General features: G+C 52.4%; 3 protein-coding genes across 3 annotated transcripts; 1 reads left to right on the forward strand and 2 right to left on the reverse strand.

The window, feature by feature from the left end:
• Positions 1 to 19: 19 nt before the first annotated feature.
• On the forward strand, positions 20 to 2,898 carry GGS22DRAFT_167701 (putative cytochrome P450). Its single transcript, XM_047962021.1, has 8 exons — positions 20 to 468; positions 527 to 607; positions 688 to 757; positions 906 to 1,295; positions 1,515 to 1,695; positions 1,804 to 2,215; positions 2,313 to 2,476; positions 2,545 to 2,898. The coding sequence occupies exons 1-8, from the start codon at positions 370 to 372 to the stop codon at positions 2,702 to 2,704; spliced, it is 1,557 nt and encodes a 518-aa protein (XP_047816863.1). The 5' UTR covers positions 20 to 369; the 3' UTR covers positions 2,705 to 2,898.
• Positions 2,899 to 7,707: 4,809 nt separating this feature from the next.
• On the reverse strand, positions 7,708 to 8,723 carry GGS22DRAFT_190335 (uncharacterized protein; the record flags this gene model as incomplete). The annotated part of the gene is made up of 2 exons (XM_047964961.1): positions 7,708 to 8,604; positions 8,685 to 8,723. 2 exons carry the CDS (start codon positions 8,721 to 8,723, stop codon positions 7,708 to 7,710), a joined length of 936 nt encoding a protein of 311 aa, XP_047816864.1.
• Positions 8,724 to 12,275: 3,552 nt separating this feature from the next.
• On the reverse strand, positions 12,276 to 13,958 carry GGS22DRAFT_195312 (uncharacterized protein). The gene is made up of 2 exons (XM_047965649.1): positions 13,172 to 13,958; positions 12,276 to 13,138 (listed from the first exon to the last, which is right to left on the reverse strand). Exons 1-2 carry the CDS (start codon positions 13,891 to 13,893, stop codon positions 12,508 to 12,510), a joined length of 1,353 nt encoding a protein of 450 aa, XP_047816865.1. The 5' UTR covers positions 13,894 to 13,958; the 3' UTR covers positions 12,276 to 12,507.
• Positions 13,959 to 18,904: the final 4,946 nt, after the last annotated feature.

Below are 18,904 nucleotides of genomic sequence, written 5' to 3' on the forward strand. Positions count from 1 at the left end.
TAGTAATATTAGATTCTGTGCCTTTCTGCAGCAGGTTGATCTGAGCCTATATCACCGAATTTGGCAAGCTAAATGAGCAGCAGGATTCCATCCGAACCTGATAAATATGATACATCATAGATAGATAGCTACCTACCTACCTAGTAAATAGGACGCAGGTATATTTCTAGTTCCCGGACTAGAAAGTGCCTAGAGAATCTAGATATTACAATGAGTCGGAGTATTTGGTTGACATACTCAACCTGCGACTTGCAACCTCGTAGCTACAGTAACTACACGCCAAACCCATAGTCATCCCGTGTCTTGTACCCGAGCAGGGAATCTTCGACTGCACACTGTAGCAGCATAGCAGCATAGCAGCATAGAAGCATGTCTACCATAGACGTATTCGGGTTCACTGCCCTCCATGTCACAGAGTGGACGACTCGGAATCTCTGGACTATACTGGTAGTGGCCATCATCGCCAAGGTGCGCGGCCACGAGCCCTCGCTTTCGATTTCGATCGTTAACAGAATGATTCCGGCAGGTCGTCTCTAGCGGAATATACAATGCGTACTTCCACCCGCTAAGTAGGTTCCCGGGACCGAAACTGGCAGCTTGTAGCAATGTACGTGTCTCCATGATGCCAGAGAGCAGTGTGAAGATAAGCGAGATTCATGAGCTCATACTTTGGTCCTTGGCGTCAAGGTGCCATATTCCATGAACTTTCTCGGAGGGAGGCAACCTTATGAGATGTTGCGTCTTCATCGTCGCTATGGTAAGAACGATTCGACAAAGTCCCTTTCTATCCCAAGCTATCCCAACCTATGTCGTCCTACGTCGTCCTACATCGACCTATGTCAACCTATGCGCCTATCAGACCGCAGAGGAAGTCAGTCGAGACATTGAGCCAACGTAGAAGCTAGGCCCCGTCGTCCGCGTAGCACCCAACGAGCTATCTTTCAACACGGCGCAGTCCTTCCGCGATATCTACGGATTTCGCCCCGGGCACAAGACCTTTGTAAAGTCCATCTTCTACGAGGGAGGTAGCTTTGCGGCTAAGGGAGTCCATTCGATCGTATCGGAACGTGATCCCGCAATTCATGCGCAGATGCGAAGACTTTTATCTCATGCCTTCAGCAATTCGAGTCTCCTAGAGCAGGAAGAGCTTGTGACAGATAGCGTGGATCGATTCGTGCGTCTCATAAGGGCGAAGGTTGGCCAACGTCTGGACATTGCAGACTTGTTTGAACGGATGGCATTTGATATCATAGGAAATTTGGCGTTTGGCGAGACTTTTGGTGCATTGGAGAAGGGTAGGTTGTGATATCGTCCCAACCTTTCATTTCCTGTCCATTTTTTATTCCTCTCCTCTCCTCTCCCTCTTGCTTCTCTCTCCCTTTTCCCCTTTCCCCTTTCCCCTCTCATACCCTCATTCTTCTCACACCTTCCCTATTCTCCCTTCCCAACCAACAAGAGCGGCGGTAAAAGTCGAAAGAATGCATCGAAGCTAATCAACCATGGAATGGATCAAGACGAACGCCATCCTTGGATTGCCATCACGATGGGGGCCCTAACGAAAGGTGCTCTCGTCGACTCGTTCAAGCGCTTCCCGATGTTAGCTAGTATTGTCAAGTTGATCATGCACAAGCAGATAGCGACGCTCATCGACGACACTAACAAGAACGAGGAGCTTGCTATCAAATTAGTCGAAAGGTGAGTATCCGGGACTCTTTGCCTTTGCCCTTTGTCCTTTTCCCTTTGCCACAGATATGATACTCGTCCATTGGGAGTATGGGCTAAATGATACTTCTATCCTCATAGGCGCGTCTCCCGTCCAAGTACTCGGAAAGACTTCCTTACGCGTATCCTCGAGCAACGGACCAGAGTCGACGCAGACCCAGACTACAAGCACCAGCACAAGGTCTCGGATGTAGAATTGGCTGCCCACGTCTCAGACTTCGTGCTAGCTGGTAGCGAGACGACGTCCACGGTCCTTTCCACGGCAACCTATTATCTTCTTAAGAATCCGCTGGTGTACAAAAAGCTCGCTTCCGAAATTCGATGCGCTTTCGAATCAGCAGAGGATATTAATGAGGCGACCACCCGCGACCTGGCGTATCTGAACGCCGTGTGCAAAGAGGCGATGCGCATCTATGCTCCGTTACCTCTAGGGACTCCGAGGGAGGTGCCGGAGGGAGGGGAAACAGTCGACGGGCATTTTCTCCCGGCTGGGGTAAGTCGATATTCTACCCCAAAGATATTCTTATCAACATATTTCGACTGTAACGGAATTCGACTATGACGGAAGCAAATTGACACGATAGGACAAGACCGTGGTCGCAACCAACCCCATCGCAGCAAGCCTCGATCCGACGAATTTTGCAGATCCTCTCCTGTTCAACCCAGACCGGTGGCTTGACGATTATCGAGGACAGGATGATCTCGAGGCTAGTCAACCGTTTAGCCTTGGAGCGAGAGGATGTCTCGGTAAGAGGTATGTTTTAGATATGAGGCCTCGACGATTCGTTGTTTAGGAGCTAACGAGGTATCTCTTTGCTATAGCTTGGGTTGGATGGAGATGCGTCAAGTTTTGGCTAAACTGATTTGGAATTTCGATCTGGAGCTGGCAGAGTCGGATCTCGATTGGCATAGGGACTCGCGTATGTATACACTATGGTCGAAACCGCATCTCCACGTGAGAGCGAAGTTGGCGGATCGATAACGATATGCGGGAGGAGCAAGGTTCTGTACGATTCATGAGCTGCGTACGTGGATGCAAGATCGGTTGAATAGGTACTTAGTAGTTTAGTTGTCAGGGCAATAACGATTGGCTCGAATTTGAAGCCCGTATCATCTCCAGGGCTGTCATATCAGGATGTTCAACGCAATATCATAACCCTCTTAGGACACTGAATAGGTATTAAACGTTAGCTTCGCAGGAAGAAACATGGTATCTCTGGTTACGGGTACTGAAAGGCCTGGAGACGCATGGACCATATGCTTACTTGCTAATCTTAAACGCCTATCTAGTGGCGCATCGGAATCAGGTTCGCCGCGACGAAATCTTGCTTTCCAAGAACGCCACCGTCACGCAATCGATATTAACAAATCTGGTGGTGCCTATCCAGGGACATCGAGCCCTCACTTTCGTCGCTCCAGGCGTACACAGCAATCGAGTTCGCGCTGAGGTCGTTGCCGTCAAGGATGCTTTCGTAAGAATCAACGGCGTCGCACCAGAAACAATCACCAACCTACCGCCGCATCTCACCACCACCGCATCTCACTACTACCGAATCTCATTTCCACCACGCCTCACTACCACCGCATCCTACTACCGCCGCCGTATCTCACTACCATCGCATCTCGCTACCATCGCATCCCTCTACCATCGCATCTCATCACCACCACGTCTCACTACCACCATGTCTCACTACCATCGCGTCCCACCACCACCACGTCTCACTACGCCTATCGTGGATCAGTTTACGATCTAGCGAGGCTCGGTCCGTCGATCCTTCGATCGTATACACCGCGAAAGCGACCGTACCGGCTCGGCCAGGAGAATGTACGTTTAACGAGAGAGCAGCCAACCACGGATTATCAAGTTGCTAGATGATTGACGCGTGAGCTTGGGCACGAATTTAAGAAGAAGCTCACTCACAGGAAGGTAGCAGCACCCTGCTCGGCAATCACCAGTGTATCTAGAACTAGTATGTAAGCTTCACCGAGCGCCGTTCAAGCACATACCTAGTAACTAGTCTGACGGGGGACAGCCGCGTATCGCTCAAGTCTCGCCCCGAATCCTCCTACCTATTTCAACAAGGCGGCCCAAGGATCCTCATCCGATGAGTCGCCGAAGCTGAACATGAAAAATTCAATTACAGGCCTGCTATTGTCCAGAAATAGGAGAGGTTGACACGGTTGGGGAGCTTTTACTTCGTAGCTCATCCTCGCGGCGGCGATACGGCATACGCCTCTAGTCTCGTGAATCAAGTGAACCGACCGATTCTTTAAGTCGGACGCGAAGACCCAACCAGGAACTCCAGGTAGCGTGGACAGCAGTATCTCGCGAGACGCGCAGAAGATGTGGTCTTGCGTCGTATTCGGTAACGTGTCGCGAGCACCTTCGTCCGAGTCTAATACCTGTAAGAGCGCCCCGAGTTGGCTCGGGAGCGTAGCCTCTCCCAGACGGCGTCGGAGCCTGTCTAGGGCGGCTGCGGCCTCTGGGACGGACGGCCATCGCCTAGCGATGAGCGACGTCGTCTCCCGGATGCCGAAGAAGAATATCTGGACGTCGGCCTCGGCTTTCGAGAAGTCTACTCCGTCGGCGACGTCCAGAAATCTTTCGAGCGCGAACAGCACGGCGCGGACGGGCGCTGCGTCGTCTTCGGACAGACGCCGTCGTAGGACCTCGAGGAGGTATAACGATTCCTCGTCGCACCGTCCGCGTAGCGCGCGCTCGTAGAACCGGGTCGCCGTCTCTACGACGCCCGTGGGGGAAGGGGGAGGGGGGAGGCGCTGGTCCTCGTCCTTGTGCCATGTTGGGAGGACGGACCACGGCGGGAGCTCGTGCGGGATCGTCTCGTCGGCCGCCGTCTCGCCAGCGAGGGCGGCGAGGGCGAAGGGGATCCAGTCGTCGTAGTCGACTTCGAGATCGACCAGCCCCGACTGCGTGGCGAAGAACCGTGCGGTCTCGCGCTGCCGGTCTTCGAGCAACTTCGCGCTCTCGGCCCTGAGCCCCTCTTCCTTTGCGTCGCGTGCGGCTCGGATAGTTTCGATATCCTTGCGAAGCTTCAGGATCTCTTGGTCCCTGAGCCTCGCTGAGCTCTCGGTCTCGCCGCGTGCGACGTCTAGCTGCTGTCGGAGGTTAGCGATATCCCCGCGGCTATCTCGGATGGATTTTTCCAAGTCTTGCTTAGCCTTCTCGAGGTTCGATCCTGCAGCATCGAGCTCGTCCTGCTTAGCCTTCAGAGCGGCGTCTCGCTCTTCCAGCGTCGCATCCAGAGCCTCGTCGTGCTTATCTTGCTCCGCTCTCAGGGCCTCGGCGTACCCTTCTTGCGTCGCCGCCAAAGCCTTTTCGAGATCTTCCTGCTTGGCTCTCAGGGCTTTCTCGTGCCCCTCCTGCCTCGCTCTCAGAATCTCGTCGTGCTCGTCCTGCTTAGCTTTCAGGGCCTTCTCGTGCCCCTCCTGCCTCGCCCTCAGAGCTTCGTCATGCTCGTCCTGCATGGCCTTCAGAGCGTCGTCGTGCTCTTCGCGCACGCCGGACAAGATGTCGACGTGGTCTTGATACCTGTCGTCCAAAGCTTTGTACTTCTCTTGCTCCTTGGCCTCAAGATCCGTCTCGTACCTGTCGCGCCTGGCTTTCAGAGCCTTCTCGTACTCTTTCGCCTGCGTGTCGAAGGTCCGGTTGGACTTTTCCAGCTCGGCTTTCATGGCGTTGGCGTGTCTTTCTCGCTCGGTTTCCATGGCGTTGGCGTGTCTGTCTTGCCCGGCTTTCAAAGCCTTCTCGTGCTTTTCTTGCACGGCTTTTAGAGCCTCCTCGTGCCTTTCTTGCACGGCTTTTAGAGCCTCCTCGTGCCTTTCTTGCACGGCTTTCAAAGCCTCCTCGTGCCTTTCTTGCCCAGCTTTCAAAGCCTTCTCGTGCATTTGACGAGTTGTTTCCATGGCCGACTCGTGCTCGTTCCGCTTCGCTTTCAGAGCGTCTCGCAGCAGTCTGAGCAAGTCGTCCCGGTTCTTGATCGCCTCCCGGCTCGCGGCAAGCTCGCCCTTTGCCGTTTTAAGGGTCTCCGCGGCGGCCTTATCCATGTCGAAGACCGTAGACCTGGCGGCGGTCAGCTCGGAGTCGCGAGTCTTGATGACTTGTTTAGCTTCGGCTAGCTCGTTGCCTTGTGTCTGAAGGCTTTTGTTGGCGGTAGCCAGCTTGTCGTCTCGAGCCTTGATTCGTTCTCTGTAGACGACCAGCTTGTCATCTCGAGCTTTGATCTTCTGGTTGGCGATGTCCAGCTCGTTGCATCGACTCTTAATCGTTTTATTGGCGGTGGCCAGCTGACCCTTTAGGTCCCCGAGCTCGCGTTCATCGGTGGCCAACTTCGTGTTTTGAGCTTTGATCGTCTCTTTGGCGGCGGTTAGCTCGCTACCTTGGTTCTTGGTGACGTTGTTGGCGGCGATCAGCTCGTTGCATCGACTCTTAATCGTTTGTTCGGCGGTTGCTAGCTTATCGTTCGACTCCTTAAGCTCACGCTTAATAGTAGCTAACGCGCCGTCTTGAGCCTCAAACTTCTTATCGACGGCGTTCAGTTCATTCACCATGGAGTTGAACTCAGGTATTAAGCTGTTCGCCTCGTCCGTCGTAGACTTCAACTCAGTCTTCAACTTGGTAAGCTCGGCATCTCGACTCTTAATCGTCTGTTCGGCGGCGGTTAGCTTATCATCTTGGGTCTTGACTTCCCTCTTGATCCTGTCCAGCTCGCTCGCCGCCGAATCGAACTTGGCCTTGAAGGTTTCTGCGTCCTCCGTCACAGACCTCAGCTTATCCTTAGAAAGGCCAAGCTCCTCGTCTCGGGTGCTGAGACTCTTGTTAGCTGCGGCAACATCCTTACCTACAGACTCGACCTTCTTGTTGGCCTCGGCTAGCTGGTCCTCCAGAGACTTTATCTCCCCCTTGGAGGCTGCTAGCTCGTTTTCCTTCTCCTCCACCCGCTTGGTAGCCGCGCGATTCTCTATGCAGCTGAGGGCTTCCATGTGGGCAGGAGAAAGTTTTCGGATACTCTCGACGGATCCAGCCTTGGCCGTAGCCAGTAGTAGGGCATGGCCAAAGGCGGCATCGTGGTAATTGCCGATGGTCCTCGAAAGTTTCTCGTCGTCGATGCGCCATTGGGGGCCTTTCGACTCGGAACAGACCTCCCGAAAGTGTCTTTCCTGGTTTTCGAGCTTGGCGTTTTTATCTTGGAGCTTCCTTTCTGTCGTAGCGTCTTCTTCGTCGTGGTTTTGTATCCTTTTGACCAAGGCAGCCGCAAACTCGTCTTGTCTCCGCTCATTACGCTGAGCATCCCCGATCGCCGTGCCGTCCCCCATGCGTCGTGCCAGAATCGTACGCAACTCTACGCTTAATCGATCGTCCATCTTGAAATGAGTTTAGTGTGATGTGTGGTGTGGTGTTGGGTTGTAGTTTTGAATATTCAAAATAAAATTTTGTGTCAAAAAGATTGTGGGCGAGCTATGTCGAGTTGAAACGTTGGCGTCGACGAGGTCGTGGCTTCCTCGTTAACGAGACCAAAGATCTGCCCAGTTCGGCTGTTGACACATAAAGGTGATAGGAGAAAGGTACTTGGAAGCCGAGACTTTTGCGCAGCGGTACCTAAGTTCGAACGTACATATGTAGGTACCTAGCTGGAGGTTTGTACGGGCGGAGATGTACCTACGCGCAACCCTAACCAAACACCTGAAAACAGACCTATATGTACCTAGAAGATGGGTACCTAGCAGCCTAGCGGTCCGCTAAAGGTTTCGGTTTATACAGCGTTCCCCTCCCCGTTACCGATACGCCTCCAAGGCTATGGATGCGGAATTAATTCGAGGGCGTCAAGGCTCTAGTCACGACGTGTAAACCATAGGGTATATACCTAGGTAGCTAAGTCAAGTTGGATTGGTCATTTCTAAGCTACAAAGTACGATCTGAGCAAACATCGAAGCCTATCTCAATACAGTCTTAGCGTCCTCTTCATGTCACCACTTCACATACGACCTCTTCTCCACGTGCTCGTCCTCACGCGTATCCGTCAAGCGAGTGCGGTCTCCCAAGCAAAGCGACGGTGGTATCTCCTCTTCCCCCACAACCCGACTCCGTCGAGGCCGAACCCTGGTTCGCTCAGTTGGCGTATTGGTCGAGCCGTCGTCCCAGACTGGCGCTCCGATGGACTTTAGCATCGTCTGCTTCGCGTGGGCGCAGAACCTGAGCGTGGCCAGAAAAGCGTGGTTCGCGGCGAGATCCTTCAAGTGCGGGAACGACACCGTCGCGACGAACGTTAGCAGGATGGCCGTGTACGAGGCGAGCTTGAAACGGGCCGCGTCGTCTTGCTGGAGTCGAAGCTGGACGTCCATATCTCGCAGAGCTCCGTTGAGCTGCTCGATCTCTCGCTCTAGCGCTCGCGTTGGTTCGTGATCGGAGGGGACGGCTCGGTCTCGGTCGGGGTCCTGGCGGAGGGCTTCCAGCTCGCCTTCTCTCAGCTGCAGCTGCGCTCTCAGGTCTGCGACGCCGTCTCGGTCGCCGTCCACCCCTTCGCCCGCCTCGAGCCCGCGGGCGGGCCGTCGACCGTGCCTGTCCCAGTGGTCTAGGTCCTTCGTGATGGTCAGCTGGTTTGCCGGCTCGTTCAGGCGGATCACGGGCACGGGCTTGGCCGCCTCGTCGTAGACCAGTCCCAGCCGCTCGTTCATGTGAATGTCTCGGTCTAGGTAGAACCAGCAGTCGTGCTGGGTGAGGGCGGCCATGACCTCGGGCGGGATGACTCCCATCTCGGTGCATCTTATCGTCTCCACCACGAGCCAAGACGGCCACGTCTCGAGCTTGAACTCCCTCCAGGTCCTCGACTTCGACCGTCGGATTCCGGGGTCGTAGAGGGCGATCTAGAAGTTCAGGTAGTCCTTCCAGGCTGCGGGGTGTTGGCCCTGATCAGCCTCTTGGCTAGGCCGTGCTACGCGTGCACCTCATCTCCAGTCAGCAGGGCGCGGCTCTTAGGAGGCATGCGGATGAACCATCTAGGTATGTCGACCCGGACGTTATGCGGTAGATCTATGCTGAGCGTGCCCTCCCTCCCCGAGACCTGCTGGATCGTCTTGATCCGCGGCCAGCGAACTTAGGTGCCAATGGGTGTGCCTAAGAAGAATATGGGCCATTCCTTCTCTGTCTCCTGCCCGTGTATGTACACCACCTCGTCCCATCGCAAGTTCCAGGCGATGGCCATCCCGTGCTCGATCTCTTCCTTGTCGGTACTCTGGACAGCGCCTTCTCCCAGCTGAGCCTCGAGCGCCTCGCGGAATCTTCCATTGGCGGATTCGCAATAGCTGTCGACCGATGCTCGAACGCGAGCGACGCGCTCCTCGCGTTCCCGATCTCTCGCGTTCTGTCGAAGAGCGGACCTTCTTGTAAGGCTAGGCAAAACGTCAAGTGTCCCGACGAACGATTTTCTAAAGAGAACAGCGGTTATTCAGGATTCCTCATCGTGTGTACGGCATTGGCTCATGGAGAAAGTTAATCAGAAGATGCGAAGAAATAAGAGTGATTAATGGGAGACGAAGTAAGAAGATTATTAAGGTTAACAGGTATTCAGGTCCAGATGAGCGCTACCCCCGTCTGCAGATGGGACAAACTCTCATATTCGCTGCCCGCTTGTACAGCAGCCAACTATTCCTGGAGTGATGGCTGAGTAGGCGCTCCGCGATTATCCCTATGTGGACCGTGTGCACTACTTGAATTCCCGCCTTCAATGCGGCGTTCACAGATCCCGTAAAGGATACCTAATTAGTATGCTAAGCTCGCGTAGATACCTACCTACGACTAATTCATGATCATGGCAATGAGGTCCTACCACGCCAACAAGACCATTGACTAGATCGAGGCGCTACCCTAGTCCGCCGGCGTCTCTTCGTATTGGGAACATGTCGGGATCGGCGATAGCTGGTTCTCATCCAGCAGATAGAGCTACTCGTTGTTGATGGAACCCTCCTCAGCCCCCGGGGGTACGATAGGTATAGACATGGACCCCCTCCTCGCTCACTTAACTAAGAGAAAATTAGCTTACTATGTCTAATACGTAGCGGGTTATATAGTGACGGTAGTAGGTCGTTCCACAACGCCTTACTTGGGAATTGGGAGAAATATTTAGCTGATAGAGTCGACAAAACTCCCTGCTCGGCCAGTATCAGAGAAAAAGCCCATGCGGCTGCTTCGATGCTTCCAGGACCCCCTTAGCCGACAGGTTCGGCTTGCTGATGCGGACAGATTCGACGATGCTGTTCCGATGGATTTACTTGATGTACATTGTGCTTGATGATTGGTTGATAGTTGGTTGATAGTGGCCGATGACCGTAGTGGCACAAATATAGGTAGGTACCTAGGTGAATCATCATAGAAAAAATAGATGCTACCTCCTATTCCCCATCCCCACTCAAATCCCTCCCTCGGGAGTTGTATTCGGAAGCAATTCAAATCAAGTATGTCAACGTCCATGATTTCGAAATAAGTGAGGAACAAGTTTGGGAATGTCGCTCACATTATAAGCTACATGGTATAAGCCCAGCTGGGTACCCACTAGATAAATAGAGTTCTAAATTTTAATATGCTCTCATCGCAATTGTCATGGAAATTAAAGTATTTCTATATGCAGTAGGTAAAGTGAGCATGTATTTGCACTAGACACCTTCTTGGGGGGAAGGAACGGAATTGCTATTGTTCGATGTTACTACCTAGGCATATCAATTAGGGAGGAATTTGTCGCTTCCGTACGCGCACGCGGGAGTTATTTTCCAGCGGCAATTAGGGTTATTATTTCATCTATCAGATTATGTAGGTGCCGCCTGGGAAGTACTAGGTACCCTCTCCCACAAACTTTTCAACTTGTTCCTACGAAAGAAAAGCTCCTTTTTCAACCACGGTTCCTCTCCTGATGCGTTGTCGAATGCCGTCAAGACTCATTGCTAACGTTGACACAGTTTCTCAGACCTCAGATCGGTGCCTTCCTATAAATACATAGTACCTACCTAGGTACCTATCTTATCGACTATGAATATGCGCACCCTAGATTCAAATCCCGATGCGACAAAGTTCGAAGCCTCGATGTGATATTCAATAACTTCAATTTATGCCCATCTAGTATCTAGGTAGATAGGTAGTTACCCAGGAATGACAAGCTTTATAGAATATTATACGAGATGGGTAGGTTATGGCACTATACTCCTGGCGGCGACGCAGCCGCCCCTCCAGGGCAGTTGTAGCTGCTGGACCCCTCGAGCTTCCGCTAGCCTGTCTACTGAGGATAAAAAGGATCCCCGTCCACATTCTTTTCGAGATCTTTTGGTATCTTTGTCAAAGACTACTTTTCGATTAGTGTATGACAACGAGTTTGGTTCTCCTGGATTCCACACTGCACCCTCCTGATTCACAAGGGAGCCAGCCTAAAGTACCTGGTTCGCATATGTTGTCTTGTCGTTTGATCGCGGCAGCGGCAGCTTCGTACCCAATAAATCCTAGGGGGTGGTCGGCGACCGGTCGATTAAGGGACTCCAACACCCCGCTAAGTCTCTATATGATCGTCTAATCAATTCTAAGGTTATCTCAGCAAATTGATATAGCCCTTGAAAAGGTGAATTAGACCGAGTTAGCTGCACCCCGTCTTTGACAATTTCCCGTTGAGTTGTGACGAGCAAAAGACATTTCGTTAAGTTTATACCTATGGGGTATTGTGTCATCCTATCTCAGCGAAATCTCCGACGTATATTCCTCTTCGACCCCGTACCCCGCTATCTTTAGTGGATTTATCCATAGCTTCACAGAGCGTGATGGCACATCTTGGGGACGAACCAGATCAAGCAGCTTAGAGATATTAGGCACCTACCGAGGTATCTTATCTAGTCGCTACAATCGTAACAATGCAGCTGTCCCCTGGATATTAGCAATATCATAGAGGATTGCGATTGATCGAATGAACATGATTAGTATCCTCACCAATTCTTTCTGATATTCTAGGTTTGAGGCGACGTCAAGTCGACGGTGCAGTCATTGGGACAGGCGATTAGATGGGGATATAGCAGATAAGTCCCTAAAAGTCTAGTGTATTTAGCTATCCCGTCTCGGTCAGCACTCATCGGATAGGTGCCTACGTGGCGCTTAAGTCGTTGATTTTAGGCCACCTAAGGGTACATATCAATTAATCCATGGATGACTATAGGCGCCACACGCAACCACCTGCTGTGACATGTTCACAATGGATATTTCAGGAGTGTGGCGTGCAAGCGGGAGGAGATGCTCAGCATAAGACATCCACACATGAAGAAATCACATAACACGCAAAAGTGGCATCAAAATATGCGCGGGATAAGTAGTCTATTACTGTGCACCGCATAACCCGGTATCTAAGACCAGGAGCCCATAATATCCCCCCAACAACGCAAGACCCAGTGTCCATGACCAGGAAACCATAATGATATCCCCCCGCAGCGCAGGACCCGGTGTCCAAGACCAGTAGCCCATAATGATACCCCCCCATACAACCCAAGACCCAGTGTCCAAGACCAGGAGCCCAAAATGATATCCCCTCTGCAGCGCAGGACCCAGTATCCATGACCAGGAAACCATAATATTACCCCCCAACCAACACAAGACCCAACGTCCAAGACCAGGAGCCCATCATAGTATCCCCCCCACAACGCAGGACCCGGTGTCCAAGATCAGGAGCCCATAATGATATCCCTCCCTGCAGCGCGACACCTCGGTCCCTGCATTTCTCTAGCCGTCCAGCTCTGCCTAGCCGGCTAGTTATGCTCGTCCTCTTCGGGGTCGTCCCTCGCGGGATCCTCCGAGTTAGAGACATAGCACTCTCGAATCAAGTCTACCAAGTCCATGATTGGTCGTATTTCATCGAGTCTGCGCCGCACGCGTTCCCGCTCGGCAGCTCTCTCATCCAACACCCGCTCTACGTCGAGCATGAGACCTTCGACAACCGCCCTCAACCTCTGGTTCTCGGCGGCGAGTTGTCTCGTCCTCTCTCGCGAGGCGTCGTTCTGCTCAATCCTCCTGACCGCTTCCACTAGGGCAGGCCGAGCATCCCAGATCTCGTGGGAGAATGTGATGTTCTCGTGGGCCCAGGGGCGGTCGAGGAAGATGAGTATCTGGTTGTCCTCGTACCTCTGATGGGTCGGGTTGCCTGGGATCGGGCTCGTCCCCGGCTGGATGACGTTGAACCCTCCCAAGGACACCAGTGAATGCGACAGGACCGTCACCAGGATCTCCGTTAGCGGGATATGGGACGGTTGCCATGCCAGCATGATAGGATAGGCGTTCCCGACCACGTTCAGGCCCAGCTTGCGGATGCACGCGATTAGCAGATTGCGTATAGACGACGACCTTTTCATCGTCGAGCAGCTAGGGTCGTGCCGTGGCATCCTGGACGCGATCGTTTCGGAACAGCCCACGTACGCAGGGCTCGAGATCTGGAAGACCTCCGGGTCGCTCTCTCGGAAGCGAAGGCGTCTCCGGAACTGATCCTCGAGCCCGGCGATGGCTGCGAAGCTGGTCTTACCGTTCATGGCCAGGGGTCGGCGGAATTCGTCGCCATCTCTCCAGCGCCGGTTCTCGGCGAGGAACTCGTTGTCGAGCATCATGGCGGACTCCAGGTGTGCCCTCTGGTCCGGGTCGACCTGGCTCTGGCCGTAGTCGTCCTCCCTGCTGATCTCCAACCAAGCTTCGCAGCCGAGCCTGTACGACTCCAAGATGCCTAACACCTTGGCTATCTCCTCGCAGTTGAGGAAAGCGCCGCGGCGCCCTTCGATGGAAAGGCCTGCCAGGTATGTCCCGGCGCCTTGGGCGGGGTACAGGTTCTCGTTGTTCGGAGAGGCTATGTCCGGCACGTCGTATGGGATCGTACCTAAGATTAGCGCTCTCAACGTCTTGCGGTTGAACATGTGAAACAGCCGCATCATGGTAAGGTAGTCCTCGCAATCGGGATCCTCGAACATGGCGAGCATCTTCTCGCACGAGACCAAACCTTGACCACGGAATTCCTTGGCCATGTCGGCGACGAGAGGGAAGAGCTCCTCTAGGCAATTGCCGTCGTCGAGGGCCTTGACCAGCCTGATAGCGGCCTCGCTTAGTAGGGGGGTGCGGGCGCTTACGGCGGCGGGGACCAAGTCTGAATCCATGACGGATTTCTTCGGCTCTGGCAAAGAGAACCGTTAGATACTTCAGCAGAGGGACTTTGTCCGGGATCAACTTAGCTTTTGATGGTCTACCGGAGATATCGGTCGGCCTCGGCTGCTGAAGTATCGCTTTCGCCCGGGCTCTAGGATTGTATGAGCGGGCCAGGATAGGCTCGGATGGTAGGTTGGTTGTTGGGTGCGTATGGTCTGAGGTGCTTGTGGTCTGGTGTGCTCGTGGTCTTATGTATGTAGGTAGGTAAGTACCTAGGTAGGTAGGTATGTAGGTAGGTAGTCAAAGATGCGGCAAAGTCAGACGAATGCAGTAAGGTGCGGACAGTCCGAGACGAGATACGCGTGTTCAGATTCAGAGAAGAGATATGAGCCTGATGAGAATTGTGGTTGCTTTGATCCAAGTTGAACAGAACGGGGACGGGTCGAAACCTGTCATGATATATTCCTCGAGATGCCAGCAGCACCTTCCTATAGACCAGACAGTCTTTCTCTTCCTTCTACGATACCAATTTCTCATAGGTAATAATAACTCAACCTCAAACGCCTAATCCCCAGAAAACTGCCAGGTGACAGCTCACGCGCCGATGACGTTGAACACCGAAACCTAATCGCCTCCGCATCGCCGCGGATATCGAAGGCTAGAAGTTGTCGATTTGTCAGAATTAGCTCAAGCACGCGAGATTGAGTTGGAAAAGTTTTCCTGTGTTACATAGGCAGGTAGGTAAGTTGGTAGGCAGCTGGAATTCGCTGCTTCCCATACCTACTACATAGGTAGGTACATGGTATGAATTGATGAATTGGGTATGTGCCTGTAAAGGAGTAGGGAAGACTACTGTGTAGACGTTGGGCTCGCGGTCCCAAGTTGGATACAGCGGGAGATCGCCCGCCACCCGGCCAATCATTGAGTAGCAGATGTCCGAATGGGGAAGGTGGATGCATGCACGCCCGGCGTCAAATTAATTTGATCACGTCCAGCGATTGACCCAAATTTCCCGGACACGACAGCGCCCCGGCGTCCCCCAACGAATGCCTACTAGGTACCTGTCGAAGAGACAAATGTTGAAATCTCAGGTACCTACATGTAGGGAGCCTGGCGAAGAGCCGTTGGCGGAAGGAGGATCCAATGTTGGTAACATAGTTTGTTCAAAACCTTCTGCACCGTAGCGTTACTTGTCACTTCGTATGGATACGTAGGTAGGTATGTAGCCTGTGTGCTATACCTACCTAGTAGTAACAGCCCTGAGATGATGGGTGTGGGCGATACAAGAGGTAGATTAATTCGCAGTGCGATTGCCCAGGTCAAAAAAATAGTATGAGCTGTTTTTCTAGTTCCCAGGGGCTATATCCCTCGCTCTTCCCGCACGATACCTGTTACATGGATACCAGGCTCAAGGAATAGCGCAGCTTCGCTAAAGAGACCTAACCCTATGCCGACGTAACTAGGTAGGCAGTTTCTTGGTGGATGCTGCCAGGTGGTCCCCGAGTCGCCAACGACTCTTGTCTTGCCACATTATCTCGTTCTCGTTCCTCTTCTTGTTGCACCCAAAGATCTCAACCCAGAATAACGGACAGCCGTCTCGTCTGATCTCTACGGATTCGTTCTCTTCCTTGCAGGCTGGCCCTGCACAGGTACCTACCTAACCAACACCCACCTCATCCTCTCACACAAAGATCCCAGCGTGGGACACCCAATATCTTGTCATCGTTGTACGTACCGACATCTAGCTCATGCTCGCGATGGTAATCAGTGCTGACAAACATGAATAGTAGTACCCACGATCCTGGTAGGTACTAACGATTATAAGGAGATCTTACTAATCAGCGTGCCACATCACGCAAAGATCTCAACACAGTCATAACTAGACCCAGCGACATTCGCCAGGATGAGCCAAGAACTCCCTGACCTCCACGGGCTGGCAAGCGCGGTGGTTTCTAGGATGATTGCAATATTAGAGGCCGACAAGCCGGGCACAGATGCAGAAAGAAAAGTCAAGGCCAAGATCGGCGCATTTGCTCAGGTAAGTGAGGCCTCTAATCAACTTCTGGCTGTGCTGGAAGAGGAGCTAGCAGCGTCGCGAAGCCGGCAGGCGGATGCGGAGAAGAACCTAGCTGAACAGATCAGCGAGGCCCAGGGGATCCACGAGCAGCTACTAGCGGAGAAGCTCGAGTACTTCACCAAGGCGGACAAGTGCTCGACCAACGCGGACCAATTGGTCGTCGCCCTCGAAAGGCTCCGGGTCGACGAGGCTAGCTCGAAGAACGAGACGGGAACCCTCCGGGCCGAACTTCAGAAGAGTCGAGACTATGTCGGAGCCGCGGCCGACCTCCACAACCTGAAAAAGGCTAGGCACGGCGAGACGAAAGATCAATTGGCGTTGCGAACCCGGGAGCGAAGCCAGATCACCGAGAACATCTCCGGCAAGGAAATGAGGCTTGCCCTAATGAATAAGAAGATCGAGGAGACGCGTAGATAGGTACCTAGCATCGATATATGGATCTGCTTGAATTGCGAGCTGCTTTCTTGATCGTGACTTGATTAACTAGGTACCTATGAACATGATAATGATGGGTGCTGGCGCCGTATGTAATTACTTACAGTTCCACGGCTACAGATAGGAGCATCTGGGGTTAAAGAAGGATATCATTCCTGCCGTACCTACTAGGTAAGTACTACCATCATCCGCTTTCGCAAATCTGTAGAAACACCATCGTTCGAATAATGCAACGTCTTAGGTATATACTAGGTAGGTAGATAAACTCATCTAGTCGTGCTGGGAATTACCCTATCGGCCATTATCTCTACAAACTCGAAGCAGAGCAACCTGGGTAGTCTCCTTCGAAAGGCACCTATGAGGATATGGAGGATGGGAATGATTGAAGCGCGGCTATGTGCTTCAAACTACTGTCAGAATACCATGGCACGGGGGACGGCGAGCGTACGGCGCGCGAAATGCCGAAAACCGCCAAACCATGGATGGATTAGGTAGAGATCCGATGCAGGGCTTGGTGGCGTTTCTACTGTTCCTGCACTGTATTTTGCTGCTAAGCCCTGGTAATTTAGCACCATTCAGCTGAGCAGTACCTCCAGGACTGTACCTTTGCGGCGTCATCGCACCCTATTTTCTGAGGTTAAATTTTATTGGCAGTTTAGATACCATGTGGAAATACCTATCTATATCTCCCAACCACCCGCAAGCCTTTACCTCAACTCTTATATCGATAATCTTGATGCCCTCATCGACACTAACTTCGGACTTCGACGATGCCATGCCAGGGACGCGTCCAATCCTATAGTCCATAGACTACTAGGTACGCAGTAGAACAAGGCTATTTCGCTGTTCGGTTCCTCAACCCCGATTCAGTGACCTCCTTATACAGGTACCTACTTAAATGTATGTTAACCACTTTCGAACCCGTCTAAGTTGTTATGTACCTTTCACAGTTTGTAGGGCATCTCATCCCAAAGAGGCAGAGACGAAGTACCTCTACCTCACTGCACCGAACTCTTCCAAGTTCCAAACATAAGACGGTGATGAACTTATCTACAATCAGATATGTACATAACAACGCTGATCGGTGAAGCACGGCACATCTTGAATAGGTACCTACGTATGTACCTTCCCCCCCTCAATCTCTTCAATGTTGCTTCTCGCATCTCTCCGACCAGGAAGGGAGCTAAGTGGCATCTGCTATGCGCCGACTAACCTTATAGATGACCCCATGATATGATATATCGGGTAGGATATACCCATAAGGGAACAGTGAACTATGTAGATCGTGAGGAGAATCTGGTAACCGATCCAGTTTCAGAACTTGCTCGCCAGGAAGTGACAGTTCTCATAAGTAGAAAGAGCTCGGATGGATACCACACCACGCCAAGCTTGTTGCATTGGCACCAAGTCGATAATCGCAGTGAAATGGTATGCTAGGTACTTCTATTAGGTAGGTCTCTACGTTTGTCACTTCCATATTCGCCTGGAAATAAATTAAGTTCATGTTTCTATACTACCTAGGTAGGAGTTCGTCGCTTACATGGGTACCTACCTAGTACCTACCTGTACTACCTCAATGAGGCAGTTTTCCAATAGTGGTCAGGTAGGAGGTATGTGGATGTAGTTAAGTTCCGTCACCCAGACTCCCTCTTCCAAGATACCTACCTTTCAACTTCTCACCTTTTTCCCCCATCAACTTTTCTCATTCATTCGTGGTCAATCACTCTATTTCTAGGCACCTATTACACAACTATTCAAAAATCCATCATGTCTTACCCTTTTGGCATCATGTTAGATGAGCGTGACGACCGCTGTCACTATTCTCTCGAGGCCAGCCACTAACAGGCCTCACACCGTCTCTTATGGTCTCCAATACGCTTAGAATCGATATTACTAGACCTTTATTTAACCATTATTCATCCACTTTCACATTACCCTCCTAAGAGGCCGAAGCCCAGCAGCTCTTTTGCCCATCACCCCCGCCTAAACGGCCCCGCCTAGCTATGGTAGGGCCAGATGGCACCGCCATGTCGAAGCGTGGCGAGCTGTCGCCGGTGATATCTGGGGACGTGAGCCGGAAGATGCGCCGCGGGGTTTTGGCTGGTCTCTTTCACGACGCCGATCCCTCCGTCACCAACTTCGAGATCTCGAGTTGGTACTCAACCATGGCAGCCGTTGACAACCTCGACTCCCTCGCGACGGCGGTCAGCAACGGGGTCGGCCGATTACAAGAGGCCAACGGCGGAAACTTGGGGAATGTGGGAGTAGGTATTGATTTTCCGTAATATGTACCCTGATCTAATCGTCTCGGACATCGACAACTGCGCAGAGCTTTCTCCAGACTGTTTGTCGGACGTCGAAAAATGGTACCACCGCATTGTCCCCCGCGAGCGCGTCCTAACCGCCAATCTCACGATCACTTACTTTGAGCCTCTGATAGACACTCAACAATGGCCGTAGTAAACAACGTCGGCTCCCCAATAACGACAATCAGAATTCTATCCCCTTGC

The sequence above is a fragment of the Annulohypoxylon maeteangense genome (genome assembly GCF_022496945.1).
Source record: "Annulohypoxylon maeteangense strain CBS 123835 unplaced genomic scaffold GGS22scaffold_13, whole genome shotgun sequence".
NCBI classification, from domain to species: domain Eukaryota; kingdom Fungi; phylum Ascomycota; class Sordariomycetes; order Xylariales; family Hypoxylaceae; genus Annulohypoxylon; species Annulohypoxylon maeteangense.